This window comes from Nyctibius grandis, chromosome 6 (genome assembly GCF_013368605.1).
Source record: "Nyctibius grandis isolate bNycGra1 chromosome 6, bNycGra1.pri, whole genome shotgun sequence".
Classification (NCBI taxonomy): domain Eukaryota; kingdom Metazoa; phylum Chordata; class Aves; order Nyctibiiformes; family Nyctibiidae; genus Nyctibius; species Nyctibius grandis.
This window is the reverse complement of record NC_090663.1, coordinates 65,819,920-65,844,953: the sequence shown is the minus strand read 5'-3', so window position 1 is coordinate 65,844,953 and position 25,034 is coordinate 65,819,920. Positions and strand designations below refer to the sequence as shown.

Below are 25,034 nucleotides of genomic sequence, written 5' to 3'. Positions count from 1 at the left end.
TCAGTGTCGCTGTTTTAGCTCAAATATGAAGTTTAATAAGGGAAAATAACAGCTTAATTTGGAAAGGCATCTTGTAGGCAAGGGGGACTGACCTTGTACAAGTGACTGCTGCCAAGAGGATTAGGGAGTTGTATGTTGTACTCAGAAATGTACTGTGGACATGCTGAGCTTGGCTCAGAAGGTGGGAAGAGTAGTCCCTTCAGTCCAGTACCTTTTCTGAGCTTCAGACTTTGCAGAAGGAGATTGCTCGGGGAATAACTGGATTGAGAGAAGGACTCATTCTTTTGCATTAGCTAGTAATTTCCTCATACAATAACACAGGAGGATCAAAGCCTTCCCCGTCCTCCTCTTGTTTTACTGTAATCCTTGGCACGCCTCAGCACCTCCGGGAGTGTGTTGTGGACTGTGATGAATGATGTCCTCTTCAGGAGGAGAAGGAAATAAGGACATCAGGTTGTCTAGTTGGGGTGGCGTTTTCCCCTGCCTCTCCCCACTAGTCTGTTCGTAGCATCCATACTGTAGTTCTGGATTTTCTGATTATCCAAGGAAAGGCTTAAGCCTTTCCCAGCACTAACTAAACACCTCAAAGAAAGGTGAGCAAGTAGTTGAGACACTTGCAGTTTCTTTTGTGCCCCAGAGATTTACTGTAAGAGACACTGCGTTTTTCAGGAGACAAAGTCAGAAGTTGCTTGCTGTTGGGTGGCACAATTTCCAGCTGAGGCTTGGGCATGGAAATGTTGATACAGTGAAGGCAATGGCATTGCAGGAATCTCTAGGCTCCTGCTGTCGTCAGTATTGTGGGGCATCTCCAAAGAGCACCTTGAGTCCTGGGCAAATTGAATGGCTTTTGATACTACCTTTTCCTGTCCATAGCCTGGCTGACTCAGATTCCTAAATCAAATCTCTCACTTCAAGGAAAGTCACATTATTCTCTGCCTTGGAACAATCTCTGTGGCAGCTGAACAGAGGTGAGCCTCTTGCCACTGCAGTGCTTACACCTGTAATTTCTGTTTTGCTGAGCAGCTCCAGTTTGGCATGCCAATGAACTCTGTGTCTCTGATCGATGGTCAGTCAGGCTCTAGCCTCTTAAAAAATGTCTAATATTTGTTTGAAGGTTTAAACATTTCTTGACTTGCTTAGTGCTGACCACGAGGGTCTATCACAGGTGACCTTCTTCCTCCTTTCCTGTCTTGACCCTGACCACCATACTAGAAAGTCTGTTATTTCCTTCAATTCCAAATGAATTCGGTGTTACGCTCTGTTTTTTTTTAGTATTCCTGGCCTGACAGATTTCCTCTCATTAGAAATTATTCTGTCTGCTTCAGCTGCATGCTTTTTCTCATTTACATTTAAGATAATGGAAGAAGAGTTGCTTTTGATGACATAAGTGAGCTAGATTTTGGGTTAGCATTATTATAAAATGAGAGTTCTGGCTGAGTAATGTAAAATAATAGGGATTTTGAGGTTTTTAGTACCTGTAAAGCACTGCAATGACTAGAAAAACTAATATACTTCTTCCCTGCAAATTGATGAAACTTCTTGATGCATGCATGGAATGTGAAAGGCTCAAGGCTAATAATATTACAGGTCTCAACACATGTACTAAATGGTCTGCTGTAAAATATTTACAAAACAAAAACATTTCAACATATTTGGTGCAGAATAGGGGGAAAATTAATAATCACTGTAGACTGGTGCATGTATTTTATGTTACCTATGAGAGCTGTAAAATGAGGTTTAGGCTGTGTGCTAGAAGCATACAGCAGCTATTTAGTCCTGTATTGTAGCAGTAGTTTTATCCTATACTTAAAGTAATATCTGTAAGTATATAAGGGTCTCTGCTGTATTTCAGAATCAGATACAAATTGCTTGGCAACTTTTTTTTTCCTCCTGGTTTTCTGTTATGCTTTTGAATCTTGCAGTCATATGAAGAGACATTCACATTTAGCTAGACAGCAGGTATATTTTTTAAGATAAGTGCATTGTATGAGGTTGGACTTTCTCTCGTCTCTCCTCTCTCTCCTCTTTTTTCATGTTGAATATATGTATCTTCTTTTTTTCACGAGAGACATGATTCTTTTGTTCGAAGTATCACATTTATGCTTTGCAGTGACATCAGGTACTTAATTTTGTGGGTGTATGTATTATACAAAGGCAAGGAGATTACACAGCTTAAAAATCTCTAAAGGATACAATTTACTTTTTTCGTTTCTGTGTCATCCTATCTGCTTTTCTTTACCAGTTTCCAACTTCCTCAGATTCTGCTGATGCTCGTGGGGATCCACAACACCTTTGTTGGTAACTCAAGTGGATCAGGTGCAGTTTAGGCTTCCAGACCAGGAGTCCATTACGGAAAATCCCTGTTCTGGCACAGCAGCATGTGGATGTTCCTCTGTGCATTTCGTGCCTCTGGTTTGGACCAGTAATTGCCCTGAGTGCATAAAATTTACCACCTGACTGAATGCAAAACCACATGCCAAACCTGGGGAGGTGGGCATACAGCTTCAACCTAAAATATATTGCTTTTCAGCACTACTATTCCCTTTCTTGTAGGTTTTTTTATATCTATCTTCTCTGTGGGCCCAATTCGAAGTTCTACAAGGTCAATGGGTATATTGCTCCGCTTCACAAGAAAAAACATGCTTACATTGCAATGTGCTAGTCTGAACTAGCCATTAAAAAGAATAATCTGAAAGCTGACAGATGTAGAGCTAGAAATCAGCATTGAATGTTTTTCCACCCTGGGCTTATGTATTGTCATCTTGTCATCAACCTCTCCGGTAAGAGTTTGAAACTACATCTTGGCCAAAGCTGACTGCATGAGAGCTTGTTAGGTTAAACCTCCTTTTCTGATTTTTGGATGCTGTTTCTTCCTACCTCTCAGCCTTCTGCTGTAACTTTTCGACTGAGATGACTAGCCATGGCAATGCCTCCAACCCTGGAGCCTTCAGGCTGGAGATCTTTGCCATCTCCTTGAGATGCTGAGGCATATGAATGCATATTTAGCATTGCTACCAGCACCCCAGTGTCCTTTCTCAACCAAAAAATAGCTTCCGGGACATGAGTGAGGGATACTTGCACGTCAGGCTTGTTAGGACATCAGCATGGACTTTAGATAGTGTACCAAGTTGCCTGTGTCCAGGAATACTGAAGTCTAGTATAAAAATGGGAGATCGTTGAAAGTGTTACCCGGTTCATTTCACCTTAAAACTCCCTGTATATGGCACAGTTTGTTTATTTGTTATAAATCTGCTTCGCTGAAGCAAATGTGTTTTTCATAGTATTAATAGTGCGCTCATTGTTAAAGCCCTCCACAGAACATGAAATATCTATAAAACAAATTAAGACGCCAGTCTTGTAGTTAAGCATTGTTTAGGCAGATCCCTGAGCCAATGTGAATAGAGCTATTAGAATTGAGCTTTACAAAATATTGATGTTTCTACATAAGTAATAAAGAGTTTTGGAAGGGAGCTAAACAGCGTTTTATGGTTTGTCAGGGAAACTGCTTTATTTCTGAAAGTAGCTGAATATTGATATTCTTACAGTGGAGCTTTGTCAGCTTCTTAAGATTGGCTTATGTGAAAGATTTTTTTTTCTGCTTAGCACAGGCTTCTTCCCTCCCCCTCCCTCCCTCCCCTCCATCACTCCAGGGTCAGAAAGCAAACCACTGGCAAGTTTGGGGAGAGGGCTGAGCTAATCCAAGCTCCAAAATGAGATGTGGCCGAGAGGTCAAGGCCGTGCCTGCTTTCTTATTACAGGAAGAGTCTTGACAGCACATCCACACCAAGGTGCACCAGAGCATGCTTGAAGGATGAGAAAAGCCTAACATTCTGTGATTCTGTGATTCTCAGCATTTCCCTATTTCTGCTGATTTTAATGGTCAGCTCTCTCCATAGTTCAGGCTGATTTTCTCGTTGGAGCAAGAATAAATAGGATAAATAAATAACACAGAAGCCAATACAGTCAGAGACTAAGTGGAGCAAGCACCCTGTAGAGAGAAATCACTTTGGCAGCTTTGGAGAAGGATTTGGTTTTTTGAATCAGGTTTGAAATAACCAGTGGGTTGTAGCAAAAGGAGAAAATAGATGGGTTTGGTGAAAGAAAAAGGTGAGCTTTTGCTGGCAGGTTTATCATTCCTGTTGCTCTATAGGATGTTAAAAGTACAGTATGGATATAACATCTACTGTACAGACAGCAGGCCCTGCTTTCAGGTCTCTGATTCGTATCTGGGAATGCGGTATGACCTGCATGCTAATGAAGTCAATCCTTACATGGATTAGAGAAAGAAGGATATGAGCAACCCTAGCTCCACCTTTGATATTTTGTGTTTTATTCAGTTTCCTCTCTTTGATTTCAGCTGACCAGCCCACTCACAGAGTCTGTTTGCACTTAAAACACTGGCATCAGGGCTGATTTGGAAGCCCAGCAATGGTCCACAAAACCAGGAGGGACCTCAAATCCCAAGCCTCAGAGTGGCTGGGATTGAGAAACGGTGCACATGGTATAAGGGAAGATGCACAGTAAACACAAAAAAACAGCCTGTGTGATTTTAATCTGCCAAACCAGACAGGAGGAAGCGGGGCCAGGCAGCTTTCCACCCACCTGTCTCCTCACACTTCTTGCACAGGCACGTGCTGTGTGGCCAGGGAGCTGATTTCTTGTAGTTCCAGTGTGTTGTCTCCTTGAGTTCAGTTCTACTATGCCCTCTTCCTCAACATAACTGCAAAACACAAACAGGTTTTAAATATTAATATGGAGATCACAGGAATGTAGCTTGGAAGCACCGAATCACTGAGAATTGAGAAGTCTAATCTGTACTTTTGAAAACTGTCCAATTTCTTTTTATTTACAGCATTTGAACCATTTACAAACTGGAAAGCAACCATCCAGCCATTTCACAGGCAGATTATGATATGTTTAAAAGAGTCCAAGGCATTTATCTGAATGCAGTTGGCTATCTTGCTGACTAACAGCTAGATCGGAGATATTACACACACAGATGAACAGGGAAGATGATAGGTTTCTTTTACTTTTTACAGAGGATAAAAAGAAGGCGGAGTTACTGAATGCCTTCTTTGCCTCTGTCTATACTGCTGGAGGCTGTCCTGAGGAGCCCCGGACACCTGAGGCCCCAGAAGAAGTCAGGATAGAGGAGGAGTCTGTCTTGGTAGATGAGGGCTGGGTCAGGGACCAATTAAGCAACCTGGACATCCATAAATCCATGGGCCCTGACGGGATGCACCTGCGGGTGCTGAGGGAGCTGGCAGAAGTCATTGCTAGGCCACTCTCCATCATCTTTGCTAAGTCGTGGGCAACGGGAGAGGTGCCTGAGGACTGGAGGAAAGCGAATGTCACTCCAGTCTTCAAAAAGGGCAAGAAGGAGGACCCGGGGAACTATAGACCGGTCAGCCTCACCTCCATCCCCGGAAAGGTGATGGAACAACTTGTTCTTGGTGCTGTCTCTAGGCACATCAAGGATAGGGGGATCATTAGGGGCACTCAGCATGGCTTCACCAAGGGGAAGTCATGCTTAACCAACTTGATAGCCTTTTATGAGGACGTAACCCGGTGGATAGATGATGGTAAAGCTGTGGATGTGGTCTATCTCGATTTCAGTAAAGCGTTTGACACGGTCTCCCACAGCATCCTCGCAGCTAAACTGGGGAAGTGTGGTCTGGATGATCGGGTAGTGAGGTGGATTGTGAACTGTCTGAAGAAAAGAAGCCAGAGAGTGGTGGTCAATGGGACAGAGTCCAGTTGGAGGCGTGTGTCTAGCGGAGTCCCTCAAGGGTCGGTACTGGGACCAGTACTATTCAATATATTCATTAATGACTTGGATGAGGGAATAGAGTGCACTGTCAGCAAGTTCGCTGATGACACCAAACTGAGAGCAGTGGCTGACACACCAGAAGGCTGCGCAGCCATTCAGAGAGACCTAGACAGGCTGGAGAGTTGGGCGGGGAGAAACTTAATGAAATATAACAAGGGCAAGTGTAGAGTCCTGCATCTGGGCAAGAACAACCCCATGTATGAGTACAAGTTGGGGACAGACCTGTTGGAGAGCAGCGTAGGGGAAAGGGACCTGGGGGTCCTAGTGGACAGCAGGTTGACCATGAGCCAGCAGTGTGCCCTTGTGGCCAAGAAGGCCAATGGCATCCTGGGGTGTATTAGAAGGGGTGTGGTTAGCAGGTTGAGAGAGGTTCTCCTCCCCCTCTACTCTGCCCTGGTGAGGCCGCATCTGGAATATTGTGTCCAGTTCTGGGGCCCTCAGTTCAAGAAGGACAGGGAACTGCTAGAGAGAGTCCAGCGCAGAGCCACGAAGATGATTAAGGGGGTGGAACATCTCCCTTATGAGGAGAGGCTGAGGGAGCTGGGTCTCTTTAGCTTGGAGAAGAGGAGACTGAGGGGTGACCTCATTAATGTTTATAAATATGTAAAGGGCAAGTGTCATGAGGGTGGAGCCAGGCTCTTCTCAGTGACATCCCTTGACAGGACAAGGGGCAATGGGTGCAAGCTGGAACACAGGAGGTTCCACATAAATATGAGGAAAAACTTCTTTATGGTGGGGGTAACTGAACACTGGAACAGGCTGCCCAGAGAGGTTGTGGAGTCTCCTTCTCTGGAGACATTCAAAACCCATCTGGACGTGTTCCTGTGTGATATGATCTAGGTAATCCTGCTCCCGCAGGGGGATTGGACTAGATGATCTTTCGAGGTCCCTTCCAATCCCTAACATTCTGTGATTCTGTGATTCTGTGATACTAAAGTTGTGTTTGTAGCTTGCAACTGAAGAAATGTTTTGGATAGTGGTATAAGCTGACTGCCTTTGGCCCTCAGAAGGACTTGTCACATAGATTGGACAGATCAGAAAATGCTAGGACTTTGAATAGTCATTTTATGACTCCTGCACTTTGTTCCATTCATCGCAAATGCAGAGGTGGAGAACTGCTGGAGAAGGACCGGCTTCATCTGGCACTGCTTCTGCAGAGCGCGTGCAAGTTGTTCAGTTAAAGATGCAGAAGTGCAGGCAAAAGGCAGGAAACACACATTACATGAAGCTACATTCGTTGCCAAACGGATGGGAAAATTCCCTTTTAACATGTACTTGTTCTGCATAGCAACTAAAAGGTATGTTTCAGCTTGCAACTTTGTATGGATAAAACATGTATGTGATTTGATTAAAAGGTAAAAAAAAAACCACAAACCTGGCAATCTCAGCCCCCAGTAAATCTCTTGAAGCTGTAAGCATAGTGCTCACGTGTCTGCACTCTAACATGGTCTGAATGAAAATCTGACAGCACCTGTTATTGAAATCAAAAGTGATTTCTCTAACAATGGGATACTGGGGAATTCCTACTGGGCTTCTCTTTAATAGAGTTTGAAAGATTCAAGTTGGAAGACAGTGCATAAGATCTGCACCACTGACTCTGATGGATGTGAATCACACGAGGGGACAGAGATTGTTTAGGAGGTTAGAAGTTCACTCCATACATTCAGTAATAATATGCAGCTGGTGTGCCCTTAAAAAGAGATTGTATGCTTTTTCCCCCCGCTGTGTGAAATAACATGTGGATTGAAAAAAAACAGTTGTCAGATTTTATACGTTCAAATCCAGAAATTCAAAATAACTGCAACCACATCTAACAGTATTTTTGAGAACTAGAGCAATTTGAAGCTGGATTGCCTAAAAATAGCTCTTGAACTAAACTCTCAAGCCTATTAGATTAGTCCATTTATAATAAATCCTGATCTACTGTCTATTAGATCAGTTCTTCTGTAATCTTTTCCTCCTATGGGCATAGTTCATCTGCATTTCTAAAAGCATTACAGCATGATGTTGAAAAAAATGCTCAATTTTTATGTCTTGTGCACAATGGTCCAGTCAAATTTCTGCCTGAACATTCAGAATCAGTTGCAACATCCGGAAAGAGCAATATGGCATTAATGCCCTTGTTGGATGGGCACTGAAGGGTACAAGAGATTCACGAAGGTGGATTTGGCAGAGGTCCTGGGTAGGAAAACAGAGCTCAGACTTCAGGAACTGTCTTCTGATAGAAGAGGACCATGGTGAAGACAACAGCTGATGCTCATGTGCTATACCACATAATGTCCTGGTATTGCTAGATATGCCAATGTGCTGTAACCCCGTGCCAATGACAGTTAAAACATTGTCTGATGTCTCTGAAGTTACATATTTTAAGTGGGATCCAGTAATTTCTTGGAGAAGAATGGGTCAGAGAGCAAAAGAAGAAAAGAAAAAAGTAGCTTATTTTATTCAAATGACAACTAAATTGGGGACCTGACACTAAGAGCTGTTGGGAGCCAGAAAAAGTATTAAATGCTCACACACAGAGAAAAAACCCACAAAAGCATAGAAGTTGGTACTTCACCAAAAAACAGCCAGACTGCTGTTTCGGTTCTTTTTCAGGAAAAACCTGGCAGTTTGCAACAATAGCTAGAATGTTTTTGACAAAACAACCTTTCCGTAGCAATCCTGCACGTGTAATGAACAGTTGATCATTGTCAGAAAGTTTTGATTCAAAAGGACTTTGGTAGACATATGTTTTGCCTGTCAGAAATTGATCCCATGCGGTGGCTGCTTCGAATGTATTAATTGTCTTACTGAGAGTTGTGGTACAGTGAGAAAGAAAGAGTTGGGGCAGATTGACTGGACTTAAGGCTGAACTTGATGATCTTAAAGGTCTTTTCCAACCTAAACAATTCTATGATTCTGTGACTTGAGCCTGTTGTGATGATTTTGCACACTTCAGCTGTCATTCTTTGTTGTTTAGTGTTAAATGCTCAAACTGAGATTCAGAGGAAAACACCCAGTGCATTAAGTGATTCCAGCTTGAATTGCATTGAAACAGCTGAGTTTGCACCATGTCTTGGACCACAGCTGTAGGTTTCCCCCTAGTACAGGGAACTCAACATCTGGACCATATGCATTGCAGCATCTGCCCAGGCCCAGCAGAATAGTCACGTGTGGGCAGAGTATCCTTGGGTACAAAAACTGACTCCCTACTAGAAGAGGTAGGAAAAAAAAGACAGAAGGGGTTTTTCCATTTGGCATCAGTCCACAAGGAAATGGACCTTTCTTCTCTCAGATGCATCATCCTCCTCCTCTGCTATTTCAGGTGTTAGGTAAGAGGGAGGAAAAAGAAGAGCTATGTATCTATGTATCATACTCTATATGACTTTTTGGGGGCACAGGACTACATGCAGTTGTGTTGTGAAGATAGTGTGCCGTGTTGAACACTCTGGGGCCATCGCATATCTAATCTTTTCTTCCCACCAATGGTTTTTGCAAGCCTTTTGTCAGTCTCAGTCAATACAACTCCAACAACAAAAAACACAACTCCAACCCCTCCAAAAGCAGTGTGTGAACTTTTATGTTCACACACAATTCTGGCTCAGCTTCCCCAAATAATGGCATGTGTGAGCATAGGGGAGAGCTGTTCAGATGTTTGATGTGAGGCCTGCTTGGCCTTCGCCTGCACTAAAATTAAATCATCGTTTCTCTCAAACACATGGAAGGAGCTGTACATAATTTAGGGGCTAATCTCACCTTGTTGATTCTCTGACCCACAGCTCTTGGGTGCCGCTGGCATGTGGTTTTGGTCTTCCATCAGACATCCAACATGAGGTGGTTTTGCAGGGTGTTGTCTTTTGCGGCGTGGACGCGGTATAATGTTGCACTCCACCAGGGTGTTAATGACTGGGTTGATGGATACCTGCTTATGCAGCTTCTAGGTACCCGGGGTGCAAGGCTCAACCTAGGTGTTCCTTGACTTCAGTCATCCTTTTCTGTCACCTTACAGGGAGTTCAGTGAAAAGCCACCCCAAAAAAAGGCAAAAGAAAATGTGAATATATTTATTTTCAAACAAATTTTTTTCAAGGGAGTTTCAGAAAACGTTCTGAAATGCATTTGAAAATGCCTGTAGAAAACTAATTCCCATGAGATACAGTTATGTGACAGGGAAGAGGAAAACAGCTGTGATAATAATCCTCCAGCTGTGTTAGGTTTGGGCTTTTTTGTGCTGCTTCTTTCAAGATATGCCTAAACCTTCTTATTTGCCATGTAAATACAACTTGCACCATCTTTCAGTAGAAGAAGAAATTATAAAAGGGGATGCTGTAAGCAAAGGATGTGGCTGCCAAATATGAAAAGGGCAAAACTAGCAGAGAGGGAGGGAAGGACCTTCAGGTTTTGTGTTTCTCGCAGCCTTTCAGAAACCAGCAATGTTCCGTTTGTCTTAGTGCGGCAGCGAAGTGCATAAGTAATTGTGAACACAGCCCGGACGTGCTCAAGAGGGCACTTGGATTGCTGTATCCTCATGAAGATGTTGAACCCCTGATTAGTTGTACCTCAGTTGCTTGAGCATTGCACCAGCTGCAGCGCAGGAGCATTGCACCAGCTGCAGCGCAGGAGCAGGCACGGGCTCTTGGCCACCGGTACCCCAGCACATCTGCTTGAGCGTCAGGCTCGGGAATGCAAAACTCGCTAGAGAGTGAAGTCATCATGGTTTGCTTGGACCTTGCACACTTTGAGTGCAGCCTCTCCTTCCAATTACGTGAGTGAATGCTGGTTTGTAGCACATAGCCATCAGGCTAAACCTTTGTATTGCAACCCCCGGGGGAGAGCTTGACAGGTGTCTTCTGTCATCTGTTGCCTACCAAAAGCCAGTGAACCTCACCCAGGAAATCTTGTCTGCAGTTTCTGCTCAAGGGGCACCCAGTTTTCTTCATGGGACAGAAAACGCGTGACATTCCTTAAACAGTATTTTCGGATATTGAGTACACCAGGTCATAGGCTGGATACTTAGGTGCCAAAAGAAAAAAAAGGAGAGAAAAAGTAGCTTGGTAGTGATTGCAAATAGCCTTGCTCGCAATCAAAGCTGCTTTTGTGATAGGAAAATAATAGTCAGAGTCATCTGGAAAAGCAGTCTCCCATGTCTGGGAGCACCAGGAAGAGGTGAGCAGAGCAGAAGGTAAGATGACATGGGTGCTGGATTTTCCCAGTGGCAGATAGGAAGCACTGGTCTTGGGCCAGTGGTGCACTTGTCATGTTAGGCCAGGAAAGGGCAAAAGAAGGAAATAGGGGGTGAGGGGGAAGAAAGAAAGACAGACCCTTATTTAAGATTTTTCCCTATGAGCAAATCCCTCCCATGACTTTCCTTCCACCAAGTAAAATTCCTCCTCCAGAAGCCTGAGCTCTGTGTAAAGGTTAGGAAATAAAAGAAAGAAGGGGAAAAACGAACAATTTCTTTTTCTTACTAGTCGATGGGCCGGGAATAGAGGGAGACTCCTCTGGGAGTTGCAATTACTCCCCTGTGGATGCTGGAAATGGTTTGTTTTTTTGTTTATAGCTGCAGCTCTAGTCTGAATGATGGCAAAACTTAGTCTTCTGCTATTAGTGGCAGCTCTCTAGATAGAGCAGGGAAGAAAAAAGTGAAGTATCACTTTGGGGTGTTTCTGGGGAAGAGGTGTTTCCACAGCTGCAGTTTCCTTTCTTGGGAGCACTGTGAAAATACCTATCCCAGCACTGTGCTTCATAGAATCAAAGTCTGCAAAGTCTCATGAGTGTTTGGATTTGAAGCCTAGGAGTAAAAACTGAGTCTTACCCAAAAGCTGTCTTTAAACTCTTGATATGGCAATGTATGGTAAAAACAAGTAGTAAAAGTAAAATAATCAAGATTAAACATTTCTAGTTGTAATAGTGTTGACGATTTTTAAAGGTTACTGCTTGTCTATGGGCAAAGATTGTATTATGAAGTATTATCTGAAGAATCTTTCTGTTAAAGCAATGCTGCAGTGCTGCTTTTCCCCGAGTTAAAAATTCACAGTTTATTGGCAGCCTCAGTTAATCTGGAGGTTTGATCTCTGTTCTTTGCTGTAGGATTTAGGAAATTTTGCACAGGTTGCAGTCCCTTCATGGTTTTGCTTGGATTTGAGAATCATTTATATGTAAATGATCCTGATCTCTTGTTCTTTCCCTTCTTACCAATTAGCTTCATTTTAAAGCACACACTTGTGTGAGCAAAATCAGCAATTGGTGCTGCCTGGGGCCGGTGAAACTGGGTGGTGTTAGCATACTGATCATGTTCACTGGAGTTCATTACCAAATTGACCAATTGAATAATCAGACCTTTGAACTGAGTTCAGTGGTATCCCATCCATCTCACTCCATTAGGCCACTTCGAGGCAGCTCTTTTATGTCTTATCATTTGTCTGATGTAAATGGCAGAGGTGTTTATTTTTAAAAGCAGCAAGAAAACCCAGCTGAACACAAAAAAAGTTGGAAGAACAAGCCCTTAAAAAGATTTCAACAGTAGTGCCAAGGGGTTTATGAAAGATAAAAAACCCCTCTGTTTTTACAGCTAAAGGAAAATGCCATTAAATCCCTTGTGCCTAGCTGCTACAGTAAACTTGCCAGAGCTATTCGAAAAACAACACGCCATGAGATATTCAATGATTGTCAGTGAAAACTAGGCTCAAAAATGCAGCACCCCTGTGTGCGGATCAAGGGGAGCTCCTGGGTGCTCAGTATATATTTCTATGTGCTCACAAATGACTGTAAGCATGATTTTAAGTTGTGGGGGGGGAGTTACCAGGTTTGGCTTTGAAACTGCATCTGCTGTATCTACTCAGTACCTCTACGCCTGTAGTGCACGGCGTAGGTCATTTTGCAAGTGGAAAATAACTTGTTATTGCATGAGTAAATGGGAAAATTTCTGCAGTTTGTTTTCTACTGGGCTAATCATTATTATGAAGAAATAAAATATGTACTCATGGCAAGCCCTGATGTAGAAAAAACAGATAATATTTGCCAAAGTTCTCTACAAATGTTAATCCTCCCTGTAACATCAGATGGAACTCATTGCTTAGTGATCTAGCACACCTTTGAGCAGAAACTAAAAGTCTGTCAATGTCTGCAGGATTTTGCATTGTATTGTTTGGAGTTCATTCTAACCCAGGGTTCATAGTTGAAGGGAGGTAATACAAGAAGGCTGGAAAATCTGATCAGTGAGCTCGGGAGACCTGATTTCAGATCAGTGTCCTGGTGCTCAGGTCGTTTAGGGCCTGTTGCACTATTGCTTGCCTTTTTGGAGGCTGGGGGAGAAGATAATCCCATTGTCTGAGGGACGGTAGAGCTAGGATTTTTAAACTGAATGTTTTCTTGAAAAATACTGATCCCTTGGAAAACGATGTTTATTATGCTGCTGAGTTTTAAAGTTTGAGGAGAGGATGTCTCAGGCTTGGAGTAAAATTACCTAAAACCAGAGCAAGCATGTGCTTCAACTGCCATGTTATTGATTACGCTAGGGCAGGAGAATTGCTCACAGCATCATGGGCTTAAATTACTTAAATAACAAAAAAAATCTTTCAGAATGGAAGAACTTCTAATTTATACCAAAAGCAGGCATCTGTATGCTTGAAATTGGTTGACTTGAATGAACTCCAATGACGGCAATATCATTACATATTAATAACTAATATTGCAGGAATAGTGAGCGTGGTCTGCTTCATTGGACCTAGGAGAGAGGACAGTCTCCGCTCCCAAGAGCTTGCAGGTTGAGCATGCTCACACAGCTGGATAGTTAAGAGGCTGCTCCTCGGGACGGCAGGGTGATTCTCATATTTAGTTTTAATTTCTGGCTAGGCTGGAGTTCACACATGGCTGTCTTTAATGTAGAAACTCCAATTCGTGTTCCTGGACATGGGGCAACTGTGACTCTGAAGCCTTGTGTTCATCCCTCTGTGCCCTGATGTTTTGGGGATGGATTTGTGGTATGTTTTTTTTTTTTATTACACCATGGAAAATGTTTTTCTGTCCAAACCAGCTGGGTCTTCAGCAACATTAAAAAATTGAAAGCACTTCTGTGCTAGGTGTTCCCTAAAAGATGGAAAATAAGATTTTTACATTAAAATGCCAGGAAGAAAAATGGTGAGGGCATAAAGTGCTGCTTTATTTTCATCAAATGCTAGTGCTTTTGGAAAATCAGTTGTGCTCCAGCGGTCATTACCCCTCTGTGGGCTTCTCTCGCTGTGTGCTCCAGCTTCTCTCTGAAAGGTGGCTGTGCAGCAAGCCTTGCATTAGCTGTAGCTCCAACTACACCCCACAGGCCACCGCAGTCAGCAGAGGGGACATCCTTGGGACCTAGGCTTGAGTCCTTTTTTTCCTTCCTCTCTTTAATCAGCTCTGCCTTTGTTTCAGGATTATCAACATCGGGGGCTCTGGGCCCGGGGAGCACCACCACCAGCACCACACCACGCGTGGCCACCAGCAGCACCGGCCGCCCCGCCACTACCTTGGCCTCAGGCAGGAGGAACAGGAGCACCAGCACGCCATCACCCATGGCTGACATCCCTGACGAAATGACCACACACCTCCCACCTGCCTCCTCCCAGCTGCCGCCAGCTGGTGCGGAGAGCTGTGACCCCATGGAAGCCCGTGATATCATGTGGTCTCGGACTCGCCAGGGTCAGGTGGCGAAGCAACCGTGTCCCATGGGCTCGATAGGTGAGTCGAGGGGCAGGACGACACGACGAGCTGTCTCCGTTTGCTCATAGGACGTTGTGAGTGTGCAACCAGGTTGCCCAGGGGCCTCTGTGGCACACATGCTTTCATCAGTGGAGCACACTGATGCCTTCTGTCAGGTCTACGTTGCCTTGGTGAGGTATGGCAAGCAGCTGGCCAGGGCCGAAGCCTCAACATGCTGAGCACATTGTGCAGGATCTTCAGCATCTCAAGCTCTGGCTGAAGGAGAGTACAAGCTAATGACCTTGTGGGGTTGAGCTGGATGTGCTGTAAGAGCTTCTGCCGCCAGAAGTTATGTAGGATGTGCCTGTTATCCCTGGTTTTGCCTGTATTTGTAGCCCCTGGGCTCATTGACTGATGTGTTGATGGCTGATGCTTTGCTTGGGAAGTGAATCAACAAAACTTACATTTTGAAGGTCTGTGCTGCACTGTTTGCATTTCAAAGGCCGTGGCCAGCATTTCGGAGCACAGGTATTCCCAGATCACACTCCTGAACCAGCCTTAGTGATTTTTCAAACTGCAGCCAGCATCCAGTGTGATCAGCAGGGAAAGCATTTATTTTTCATGGTGTCCAGCCCTGAGAACCTGCTTGCCAAGAAGAAATCAGAAGGTGGAGGAAATTGCCTGAAAATAAGGTCTGGAGCTATCTGGCTTGCAGAGGAGAATCTCTGTTAATTCTCTGCTCCATTGCCCTGAAGAGCCATTCACACCTGTGTATACAAATACTAACTCTCTCTTGAATTTGGTGAGGTCAGACTGATAAAAGATGTTAAAGTATGAGGGGCGTGGAAAGATGTCAGTGGTGAGAATAGGTAAAGAACAATTTTGCTGTCTTTCCCAGCCCCACTTGGTAAAATTAATGCAAAAAGTATCATGTGGTTCCCAGAAAGGGGAAAGGATAGTCTGAACTGAAGCTGTGAAAAAGGGAAGAAAAGATAAAAAAGGAAAATGAAGGCTGGATGCAGGGAGCCCTTTCCTAAGCACAAGAGCTGAGCACTAGAAGAAAATAGCTAAGAAAAAAAAAAATCCGACTTGTTGATAGGGGATGGCAATAAGCCTTTCCCATCTCTAATTTCAGTGATTCATGCGACTTGTTAAAAGCTGTGGTATGTTAGAAGTGGGCCTCTTCCAACTCCCATTGAAGGCATGAGCAAACTCTCACTGGTTTTAATCGGCGCTACCATCAGACCTAGCCTGTAATTCACTTCTCTGCTGAAAAGTTTGGCTCTGCAGGGCAGAGCACTTTGTGGGATGTAGAGTCTTTAATCTGTGTGTACCGTCTTTCTTGCTTTTTAAAGGTCTTTAACTGCACCATTTCAGATGCATTTCTCTTTGTCTGGAAGGGCCTGAGGTGCTTTACTGTCTTTTGCAGCAGGGATCTGGGTGGCCCTTGCCAAACAAAACTCTCCTCTAAAGTCCCTCTGGACAGTTCGGGGTGGACAGTAAACCCCAGCATTACATCTTGGCATTTGTAGCATTTAAACTCTTATGTGTTTCCACGCAAATGGTTTAATGATGATTCAGAGCAGTAAAATCTTCATAAAGCAGCAAGGAAGTCAAGGTGCAGGGTCTGATCAGGGGGCACCGGCAGTGGGGCAGATCACTCGAGGTGCTGGCTCAGCATTTGAGATCCAGCTTCGATTTCTTAGGCCCTGCCAGCTTTCCTGCCTGGCCTAAGGCAAAGTCCTCTGTCCATAGTCTCCATTTGGTGAAATGGAGATAACATCCCTGCACTACCTCATGGGTCTTTTGTGTCTTAAGGCCTCTAGGCACTAACATGATGGGAAACTAGGACACTGAGATGACTCAGAAGTGTCCTACTGAGGTCCTGAGCACTAATAAGCTCCCAGGCTTTGCATGAGGAGTTCGTCATTGTGAAATGAAGCCTGTGACATGAGGTCCTGGGGGGCAAAATGCAACCGATAACACTGAACACAGTGGCTTTCCTCTTCCAGGTGTTGCAACTTTCCGGTGTCTTGCACCAGACGGGATCTGGGAGCCCCAAGGACCTGATCTCAGCAACTGCTCTTCTCCCTGGATCAACCACATCACTCAGAAGGTAAAACCCTTCCTGTGTGTGGACCACATTGAGTCTACACATTGACCTTCCTGAGCTCCCTGTTTTTTTTCATAATAGGGAACCCAAAGTGACCAAGTGTCGCACATAAAGCATGAGCCATGCATAGTAGCCAGGAATTTCAAGGAGAAAGCAAAACTGTAAAAATCTGATGGAAGTTAAGGCAAAGAGGGTGGGGGAAAGGCAAAGGAGAGGGACTGGAGAGTGGAATTAAACTACAGTGAATGACAGTTCTTGTTTGTGGCCAGAAAAGAAGAAAAAGGGGAGAGGATGTAGATGGACATATGGAAAATACACACTTATTGCAAAAGGAAACTTTCCCTTTCACGCATCCCCAAGGATTTTCTCATGCCACGCAAGCACAGGATAAACCCTGTAGTTGAGAAATGTTTACCGAAGAAAGGCAGGCTTAATATGAAATGTTTGCATTACGCTTCTGGCTTTCTGTTTTTAACTTCTGCCCAAATTGTAAAAGAACTGATGGAATAGAAAACAATGCTGCAGTAATGTGTGTCTTTTGACTCTTAAGTCCCTTGATAAATGTTTTGTAGCACTTCATCATTTGTCAGTGTTAGAAGGGCATTAACATGTGACAAAAGAAGTTCAAGACAAGCAGAGCTTATTTGGTAGCAATATGTTGAACGTTTTTGTTATTAATGCACAGTGGTGCTTTCAGCTGATTTCATTACAAACGGAGACCAGATGTGTGTTTACGCCACAGAGTCTGTGGGCTGAATCCTTATTATAGCAATTTGTGGAGATTTATTCTCTCCTTTAGCCGGAGCAAACGAGTCCCAGCATTGCGGGCTAGCTCTACTGCTGCGTGGTAGCAGCACTGCACTCCTGGAGAGCCAGTGCTCGCTGGTGAACGGGATGCAGTGACTCTACAGACACGACTCTTTGGCTTTCTCCTCCCTCTCCTCTGTCTTAGCTGAGTCTCAACAACCTGTGAATCACTAGCATGTACACCCCTGATCATCCCTGTCTCACTTCATCTGTATTTATACTCATCCCTCCCCAAAGATGAGGAAAGACATCAACTGACGTGGGGCTGCTGTGGCATCACGTAGCCATTACAAAGCCCATGATCCTTCTGTCCCACACAGGAGGGTGGGCAGCTCTCCTGCCATATGCTCAGCTAGCTGATTAATAAAGACTGCCTTTGCTGGCATTAGCAGCTGTGCAGCTCTTGTTTTATGACCCACGTACTTATTCTGGAGGGGTTAATATTACTTACTCTAGCCATAATTCACCCAGGCAGCTGAGAGACCTCTTGCTGCTCGGTGAAAATAGCTAGGCCGTTAGCCATTAACACAGGGAAATAATAGCCTGCACTGATGAAAGGTTAGGCTTATTTTATTTAAAACCCCAGCTATCATTTGCGTAACAAATGAGCCCCATTTAATTTGTCACGAGCTTTCAAAGCAGGCTAAAATTGAAGAGCCAGGTTTTCAGAAATGCCCAGCAGGTCTCAATTGGGACTGTTTGTTTTTTTTTAAATTGTTATTATTTTTCTGGAGGAATTTAGTTATGTTCAGCTTTGGGAACCTTCCACCAGTCAGTGGAAAGACTGCGGGGATCTGCCAAATGACTCTGGATCTAAACTTTTGATGCCTGAATGGGAATCCACTGAATCTTGGGATGTGTGCCCCAACCTCTATGGAAAGCTGCTGCAAAACATCAAGACTTTCCAGGAGTGACTTTTGAGGGGGTCTTGTGTTGGGGTTTGCATTCAGTAGGATCCTTACAGCAAACACAGTTTTAAATGACTTATGATATAACCGATAGCCACTTGGTTCTCCTGCCTAAGCAAGAGGCTTGGAAATCATCACTGTGCTTTGAGGTGGAAACTCATTTATCCATAAATCAGGCACTGGTTTCTCACATCCCTGCCATGGACGGGATACTTCCCTGCCCCAAGCTTGCAGATTTGCTCCCGTACCTCTCTAAAGCTGAAAAAGGAGCCTTCCTCCTCTAAACCAAGCCATCTCCTCTTCTTGCTGCTGTGAGGACAGCTAGAGGAAGCAGTAAGCCAGCCGTGCCATGAGGACAGGGGGTGGTCGCACCCTGCAGCTCAGCTCTCCTGCTTCCTCAGCGCTCAGGTCCTCCTTGGCCACCCATCCCACAGCATCCACAGCTGCAGCACAGCTTACAAAATGCATAGAAACTCTTCTTTGATAGCCAGGGTTCGTACCTGGTCAGTGTGTCTTCGTTCCTAATCTGCTTTGTTTCTCAAAAATCCCCTCTTCTGGCACGTGCTGGGTCCAAGCTGCTCCGGAAGAAGGGTGATGGGTCCCCTGGAGGGATTTCAGCCAAGTCAGAGAGGATGGTAGGGAAATGCTGTGCTTGCTTTCATGACTCTGTAGTGAAGCAAGGATTATTACTTACTTCTTTCCTTTCTCCTGCTGTGCTCAGACCATACATTGGGTGTTTGCCTGCTTGCATCATGGTATTAGGTTTTACAACCCTCTATTAGCTTCCATTAGAGTTATTGTGCTTGATGGAAGATCAGAACAAATGTCTGCTTCAGCAATTCATTGGCCTCCTGACATTTACTTTAACTTTATTGTTGGGGCCTACCATGCCCTCGTAACATAGCAGGAGAATAAACTTGCCAGTGCGATTGAATTATGCACTGCTACCTGGGTTATTTCTAGAGTCAAGCAGTAAAAGGAAGCAAAAAGGTCAGCTTTGGATACATTGCATTGTCCTGATCATGGGTCATACATTTAGTCTCAGCCTGTTTGTTTTACATCTTGCTTTCATCAGTACCGTCCTTGGTACAGTGTGTGACTTGCCTGGAAATATCTTTTCCTCGCCACAGCTTTCAGTTGTGGGTGCTTACTTGGGGGAGAGGCACCGCTACGCTCAGCTTCAAGCCCCTGAAAGAGAGGAAGCCTTTTTTGTAGCAGAATAGAAACCATTGTGTCCTTCATTAATGCATGAAAAGCCTCAAACTGTAAATCTAAAGGACATGCCACCTGTGTTCATATTGTCCTCCTGAACAGCCTAGATGATATAATAACAAAGAGCAGATAAACCTTGGGGTTCAAAGTACCTTCATCAGGTCTTGTAGATCTTCTTGGGTGTGTCTGGCAGAGGGAGTGGGGTTTTGTGGAGGACATCACCATGTCGTTGTGTCCAGGCCCGAGGGTGAAGTTGCAGTCCTGATGACACCACAATGAAATCCTCCGTCCAGGTTGTTTTTGACAGTCTGTTTTCAGAGTGCCATCATGTACTGGATGGAGCAGGTGCTACAGTTGGCAGATTATTAAAGGGATGTTAAATGTGGTTTAAGTTGTTTGAATACCATAGTATTCAAAGAAAAACACTTTTTTAGTGATCTTCAGCTCTGCTGTACTGTATGGTGAGCAGCGATTGAATTCTCTGTTGCATAAGCAGTGTTTATAACTAGTTAGTTATATCCTTAGTTACCATCCAGTAAAAGAAAAAAAGAAAGTTGAATGGAATGGGATGTTCGTCTTCCAAAAAAAAAGAGGATGGTAGATATGCTCTGACTCTTTTCTGTGAATGCACACACGTATAATGAAACCTCTGCCAGGGAAAAAAAATCGCCATGAAGGCTTTGCAGTGCTAAGCATGTAGGCTTAGCCCACAGCTAACTTCTGACTGCTGGCAGCTGATGGTGCCTGATGAAACCTGTCAGATGTTTGTCCCTCTGGACAATAGCATCAACTCCATGGCCTTTCCAGCTGACCAGTCCATCTGTATGTCACTGGTTTTAAAAATCCTGGTGCAATCTTTCGTACCATCTTTTTCTTTTTTAGATCAGTCAGCCTCAGGCTGCAGGAAAACATTTCTGCCATTATGATGACTGGTGTTTCAGTGCATTCACTCCCTTCCCAGCATCTTTCTTATTTCGTCTGAATTTTCTTCCCTAAATACTTCTTTTCTGCAATTTCTCTCATTTTTATTCTACTGTCCTCTTCTGCAGTCAGTTCCCTCTGGGAAAGGTAGAGCTGAAACAATGAGCAGTGCTGCAGGAGGGTCATTGTTAGTCATTCCAGACTAAGCATGTTTTGTGTGTTGGCATTTTTGGCAGGACACAATTTTTCTCTCCTTCAAATTAGAATTCTAAGACTAGTTTTAATCAATTTGCAGAAGGCAAAAAAAAACTCACCCAGAACAACCAGAAACCAAATTTGGTTTGAACAGAATATTTTCTTTTAGCCCAGAATCCTTTTTGATTTTTAAACTTATTTTTTTCATAATCAAGATAGAAAATTAAAAAAAAAATTAGTCTCAAATAAGAGAGAGAGGTATTATTTTTAGTTTCCTATATTGTTCTTGAGCCTCCCAGTAGAAAGCTCAGTTACTTGCACATTTTTTCCCTACTTCTTGGTTGCCTCTCAATGACAGCCTGACCCTTGAAGAACCTCCAAGGATTGTTCCTGTGTTCTTTTGTGACTATATCAGTGTTTGGGTTAAAGAGTATTACATGTTTTGGAAGAAATACCTCATGAAGAGCTCATCTTCCACACAGCAATAATGAAGAGGAGGATGTGGAGAGGTGCATTATAGAAGGGAAGTAAGTTAGTAATGCGTTCTCTTGGGCAACGGTGAGCTTTGCTGAGCATTACGTAGAATTAACTAAAAAAGGGGCTCAGTCCTGTTCTTGTAAGAGACCAGACATACATCGTAGGCCTGGAATATTCAGCCAGCATTTGGGACTGATAACAGAAGTTGGGTTTGACAGGACTGCATAGGAGACACTTCAATTTTAGAGGAAAAAGCTCAAAAGAATGGGGGAAATTAGCATTAACGTGTCATACGGCCATCATTTTGGCTATCCCTCGCATTATGCACACAGGCAGGATGGGAAGAGTGTCTCAACACTGTTGTAGTGACTTGTAGCTGCATTTTCTGGGTTACAATAAATGGGTTTGGAAATGACTGTCAGTACTAGGAAGTAGCTTCATCACCTGTCAAACAGACACATTGTCCCAAGGAATGGCACATCTCTGTGTTTTCAGGAAACCTGGGTGCGTGAAATGAGTTTGGGTAAATACGTCTATGTCCCAGGAGTTCACAGGTTTTGAACTTTAATGTGCCTTTTCTCAGGCATTTCTTCCATTGTTGCCTGTTTTGGAGTGTTTATTTCGTCACACTAGAATTCCTCAGATTTGCAGATTTTAGGATCAGTCCAAGATAAAAGGAAAAGTTTATTAATGACTGGCCCGCACCACTTCTGCAGACAAGTAGGAACAATGGCAGCCTGCAGTTGAATGCAAGAAAAGGCTTATTACAGGCAAAGAAGATTTTTGGGTTTGCCTTTGTAGCAGCTGAACAATTTGCTCTGACTATGCCAGTTTGCATAGGTGCGTGGTCCAAGAGAAAATGTACGCATCAAATGTTGGGTAGCAGGTTTTTTTTCTAAGGTATCTGTAAAAAAACTCTTGCATTCCTGCAGTTTTCTACAAGGCTTACAGAAACACCATGTCTCATGATACATGCTAATCTCCAGCAATGAACTGCAGGAAAATGTTGAAATTGATTTCTTTATGTAAAGGGATTTGATGCAGTCATTCTTTGAAGTTCTGGGTGCCAACAAAAGAGGTCAAACTTCAGCCTCTATGCTGATGCGTGGCTTTCTTCAGCTACTTAGGAGAGCAGGCAGCTGCAAGAATAGGATCTGGTTTCTATGGCATTAGCCTTGTGTGTAACAAGGAAGAAATAATTTAATTTTTGAATATATCTTATAATTGCTCTAATGGGAAGAACAACACATTATCTCCTTTATTTATCTTATCTTTATCATCATATGCTTTAATTCTCTGAAGATGAGCATATGAACATCTTTGGTTAGATTTCATTAAATCAGATGGGCTGTTGCTGTCAAATTGATGGAAGTAAGTTATTCATTTATAACTCAGCTAATTGATTTACTGAGAGGTAGAAGCTCAGCCTGCAATCTTTCCCTAGAATCTTGCTTTTGTAATAAGCACCAGAAATTGAGGGAACAGAGAAATATCTGATTTCTAACTGTAGAAAGATAAGACAGTTGGAAATTTCATATGATGAACCCAGCAGAGTTGGTCATTGAGCCTGACAGAGAAGTGGGAGCTTCATTTAAATGTCATCCTGTGTAATTTCTCCTTATCTCTGGCATATTCCCCATAGATATGCATTTTATAACACAGAGTGGTATAGAATGAAAAAAAGACCAGCAACCTTCAATAGTATTTTTATAGTGGGCTGCTCATAGAAAGGAGATGGGACCAGCTGCCCTGTCCCCAATCCCCATGACATAGAAGAGGAAAGGGGCACCAGAGAGGGAGAGTAAAACAGAGCAAGAAAGGGGGAAAAGCCACAGGGGGAAAGAGGGCTTCCCAAGTAATTACACAGTTAATTTCACTGCAGGTGATTCATGAGTTTTATGACTCAACTAGACAAAAAAAATTCTTTTAATAGAAGATTCAGCCAAACAGCCTACTTGGTTTTCCCTTCAAGTGGCCCTCTGCTTGAAGCCTTAAGCCTTTTTCTCCTGAGTTAGTATGCTTTTATGTGCTGAGAATCACTAGCCTCATTACCGATGTAGTGGCTAGTGTGGTAAGGAGCACATCTCCTGCATGCAAATGCTAAGTGGTAAATTAGCACCTGGTTATTAAATCCACATGATGGGAATTCTGAACTTTTTTCTCTTGTTCATCTGGGTTATGTCATGTATTTTTGTTCCTTTTACAAGGAACTTTTTTGCACAGGAGTTGTAACAAAAATAATCTCTTCACTATGAAATAATCTACTGGAATCAGAAACTGCTCTTTCTTGACAGAAGAGACTATTTACATGGTTTGTTTTTTTTCAAGTGGCATAGATAAGGCAATGGGACAAGCTAACTGAATCCCTTCCTAACATGGGCATCCCCTGGAAAACAATGCCATCTTTGGTTGCATCTGTTGCAGTGCAAAGAAGCAGCTGCCACTCAATTCCAGTGGTGCCCTGTGAGAAGACCAGAAATTGTTGTGTTGAAGCCAACATGGTGACCATAGCTGGAAAAAACACTTACGTTTAAATGATACTCAAACGCTGTAAATGATCAAACCATTAAGACCCTAGCCATAGTTTCCTTCTTGGGAGCTTCTTCTCTTCTCCCTTACTTATTTTCTTCTCCTCTTCTTCTCTTCTCTTGTTTTTCTTGCGGGGAGTTGACTCACTTAACACTCTGGGGCTGGAAGGAACTGGAGTAGCATCATACTATCAGCCAGGGACAACCTTTTCCTCTGCTTTCTCAACTGCAGATGAAGTCGGGGGAGATGGCTGCCAACATTGCCCGGGAGCTTGCAGAGCACACAAAAAACCACTTGTACGCTGGTGACATCACATATTCTGTGTCTGCCATGGTCCAGCTGGTGAACTTGCTTGATGTGCAGCTCCGAAACCTGACTCCAGGTGGGAAGGACAGTGCTGCACGCAGCTTAAATAAGGTAAAAACAAAGGGGCTCGGAAAGGGACAGGAGTCTGAAGAAGGGTTTGGCTCTCCCTGGAGAGCTATTGTAAATGTCTTTCTGAACACCTGCCATTTTAGGGCAGTGATTCTTTCATAGTAGACAAGAGTACCTGGCAGGTTTTCGTTTACAGTATATTTTATTCTGCTGAGAAACGAAACAGTTGTAAATGCCAAGTGTACTATTGGTGCTGGGAAATGTAAACCCTTAGATGTGTAGATATATGAACTCCAGGTATTTCATTGTAGTCTCAGCTTATAGCTCAGTATGAGAATAGCTCAAGTGGTGCCACGGCAATTATTTTGGACTTATGCCAGTGTGAATGAGATCAGAATTTTGTCCAGCATTTCCAGTGCTGAATCTGTCTGTGAAATGCTATGTAATATGATCCAGAAGATCTTAATAATGAACGCTCCAAGAGACAGAGAGAGTCAGGATTTTGATTTTTTCATCTTGTAACATTACAAGATGCTGATGTGAAGGTCAATTGAACACTTTTATGGATGAATATAAACAAATAAAAGCAGACAGAAATATTTATTTGCACTGGAGATACATTTACCAAAGGCACATAAGATAACATCATATTTACACTTAAGGTCTTTGGGATGGTTTAGTATTAGAAGGACCTTTTTAGTGATGACCCGTGACTTAGCCCAGAAGCACCTTACTGCATGATGACGGTGTGGTTTCTATGCCCCCTGTTCGAGAAGAATTATTAGTCCTTTTGTTGTTTCCAGAATTAAGTGGGGTTGCTACATACTAAAGGTGCTAGAAGTTGCCAGTCATGGGAAGAAATATGGGCTATGGGGTCCGTAAGAATATATTTAAAGTTGAGGGTTTCCTTGGTCCAAGGTCCTCTTCATCACTGAATCTCATGTAAACACATGGGGTAGGACTTATATAGGATTCAGACAGTGAATTGTGTGGACCTTGTTGTCGGAACAA

At 43.4% G+C, this 25,034-nt stretch overlaps 1 protein-coding gene across 1 annotated transcript in view; it reads left to right on the top strand.

The window, feature by feature from the left end:
• Window positions 1-25,034, top strand: part of ADGRL3 (adhesion G protein-coupled receptor L3) — a 348,528-nt gene that overhangs the window by 233,073 nt on the left and 90,421 nt on the right. Inside the window, exons 7-9 of the mRNA XM_068404345.1 lie at window positions 14,220-14,525; window positions 16,499-16,602; window positions 23,880-24,065. Of these exons, the coding sequence (XP_068260446.1) occupies window positions 14,220-14,525; window positions 16,499-16,602; window positions 23,880-24,065 (596 nt within the window). The remainder of the gene's footprint in view (window positions 1-14,219; window positions 14,526-16,498; window positions 16,603-23,879; window positions 24,066-25,034) is intronic.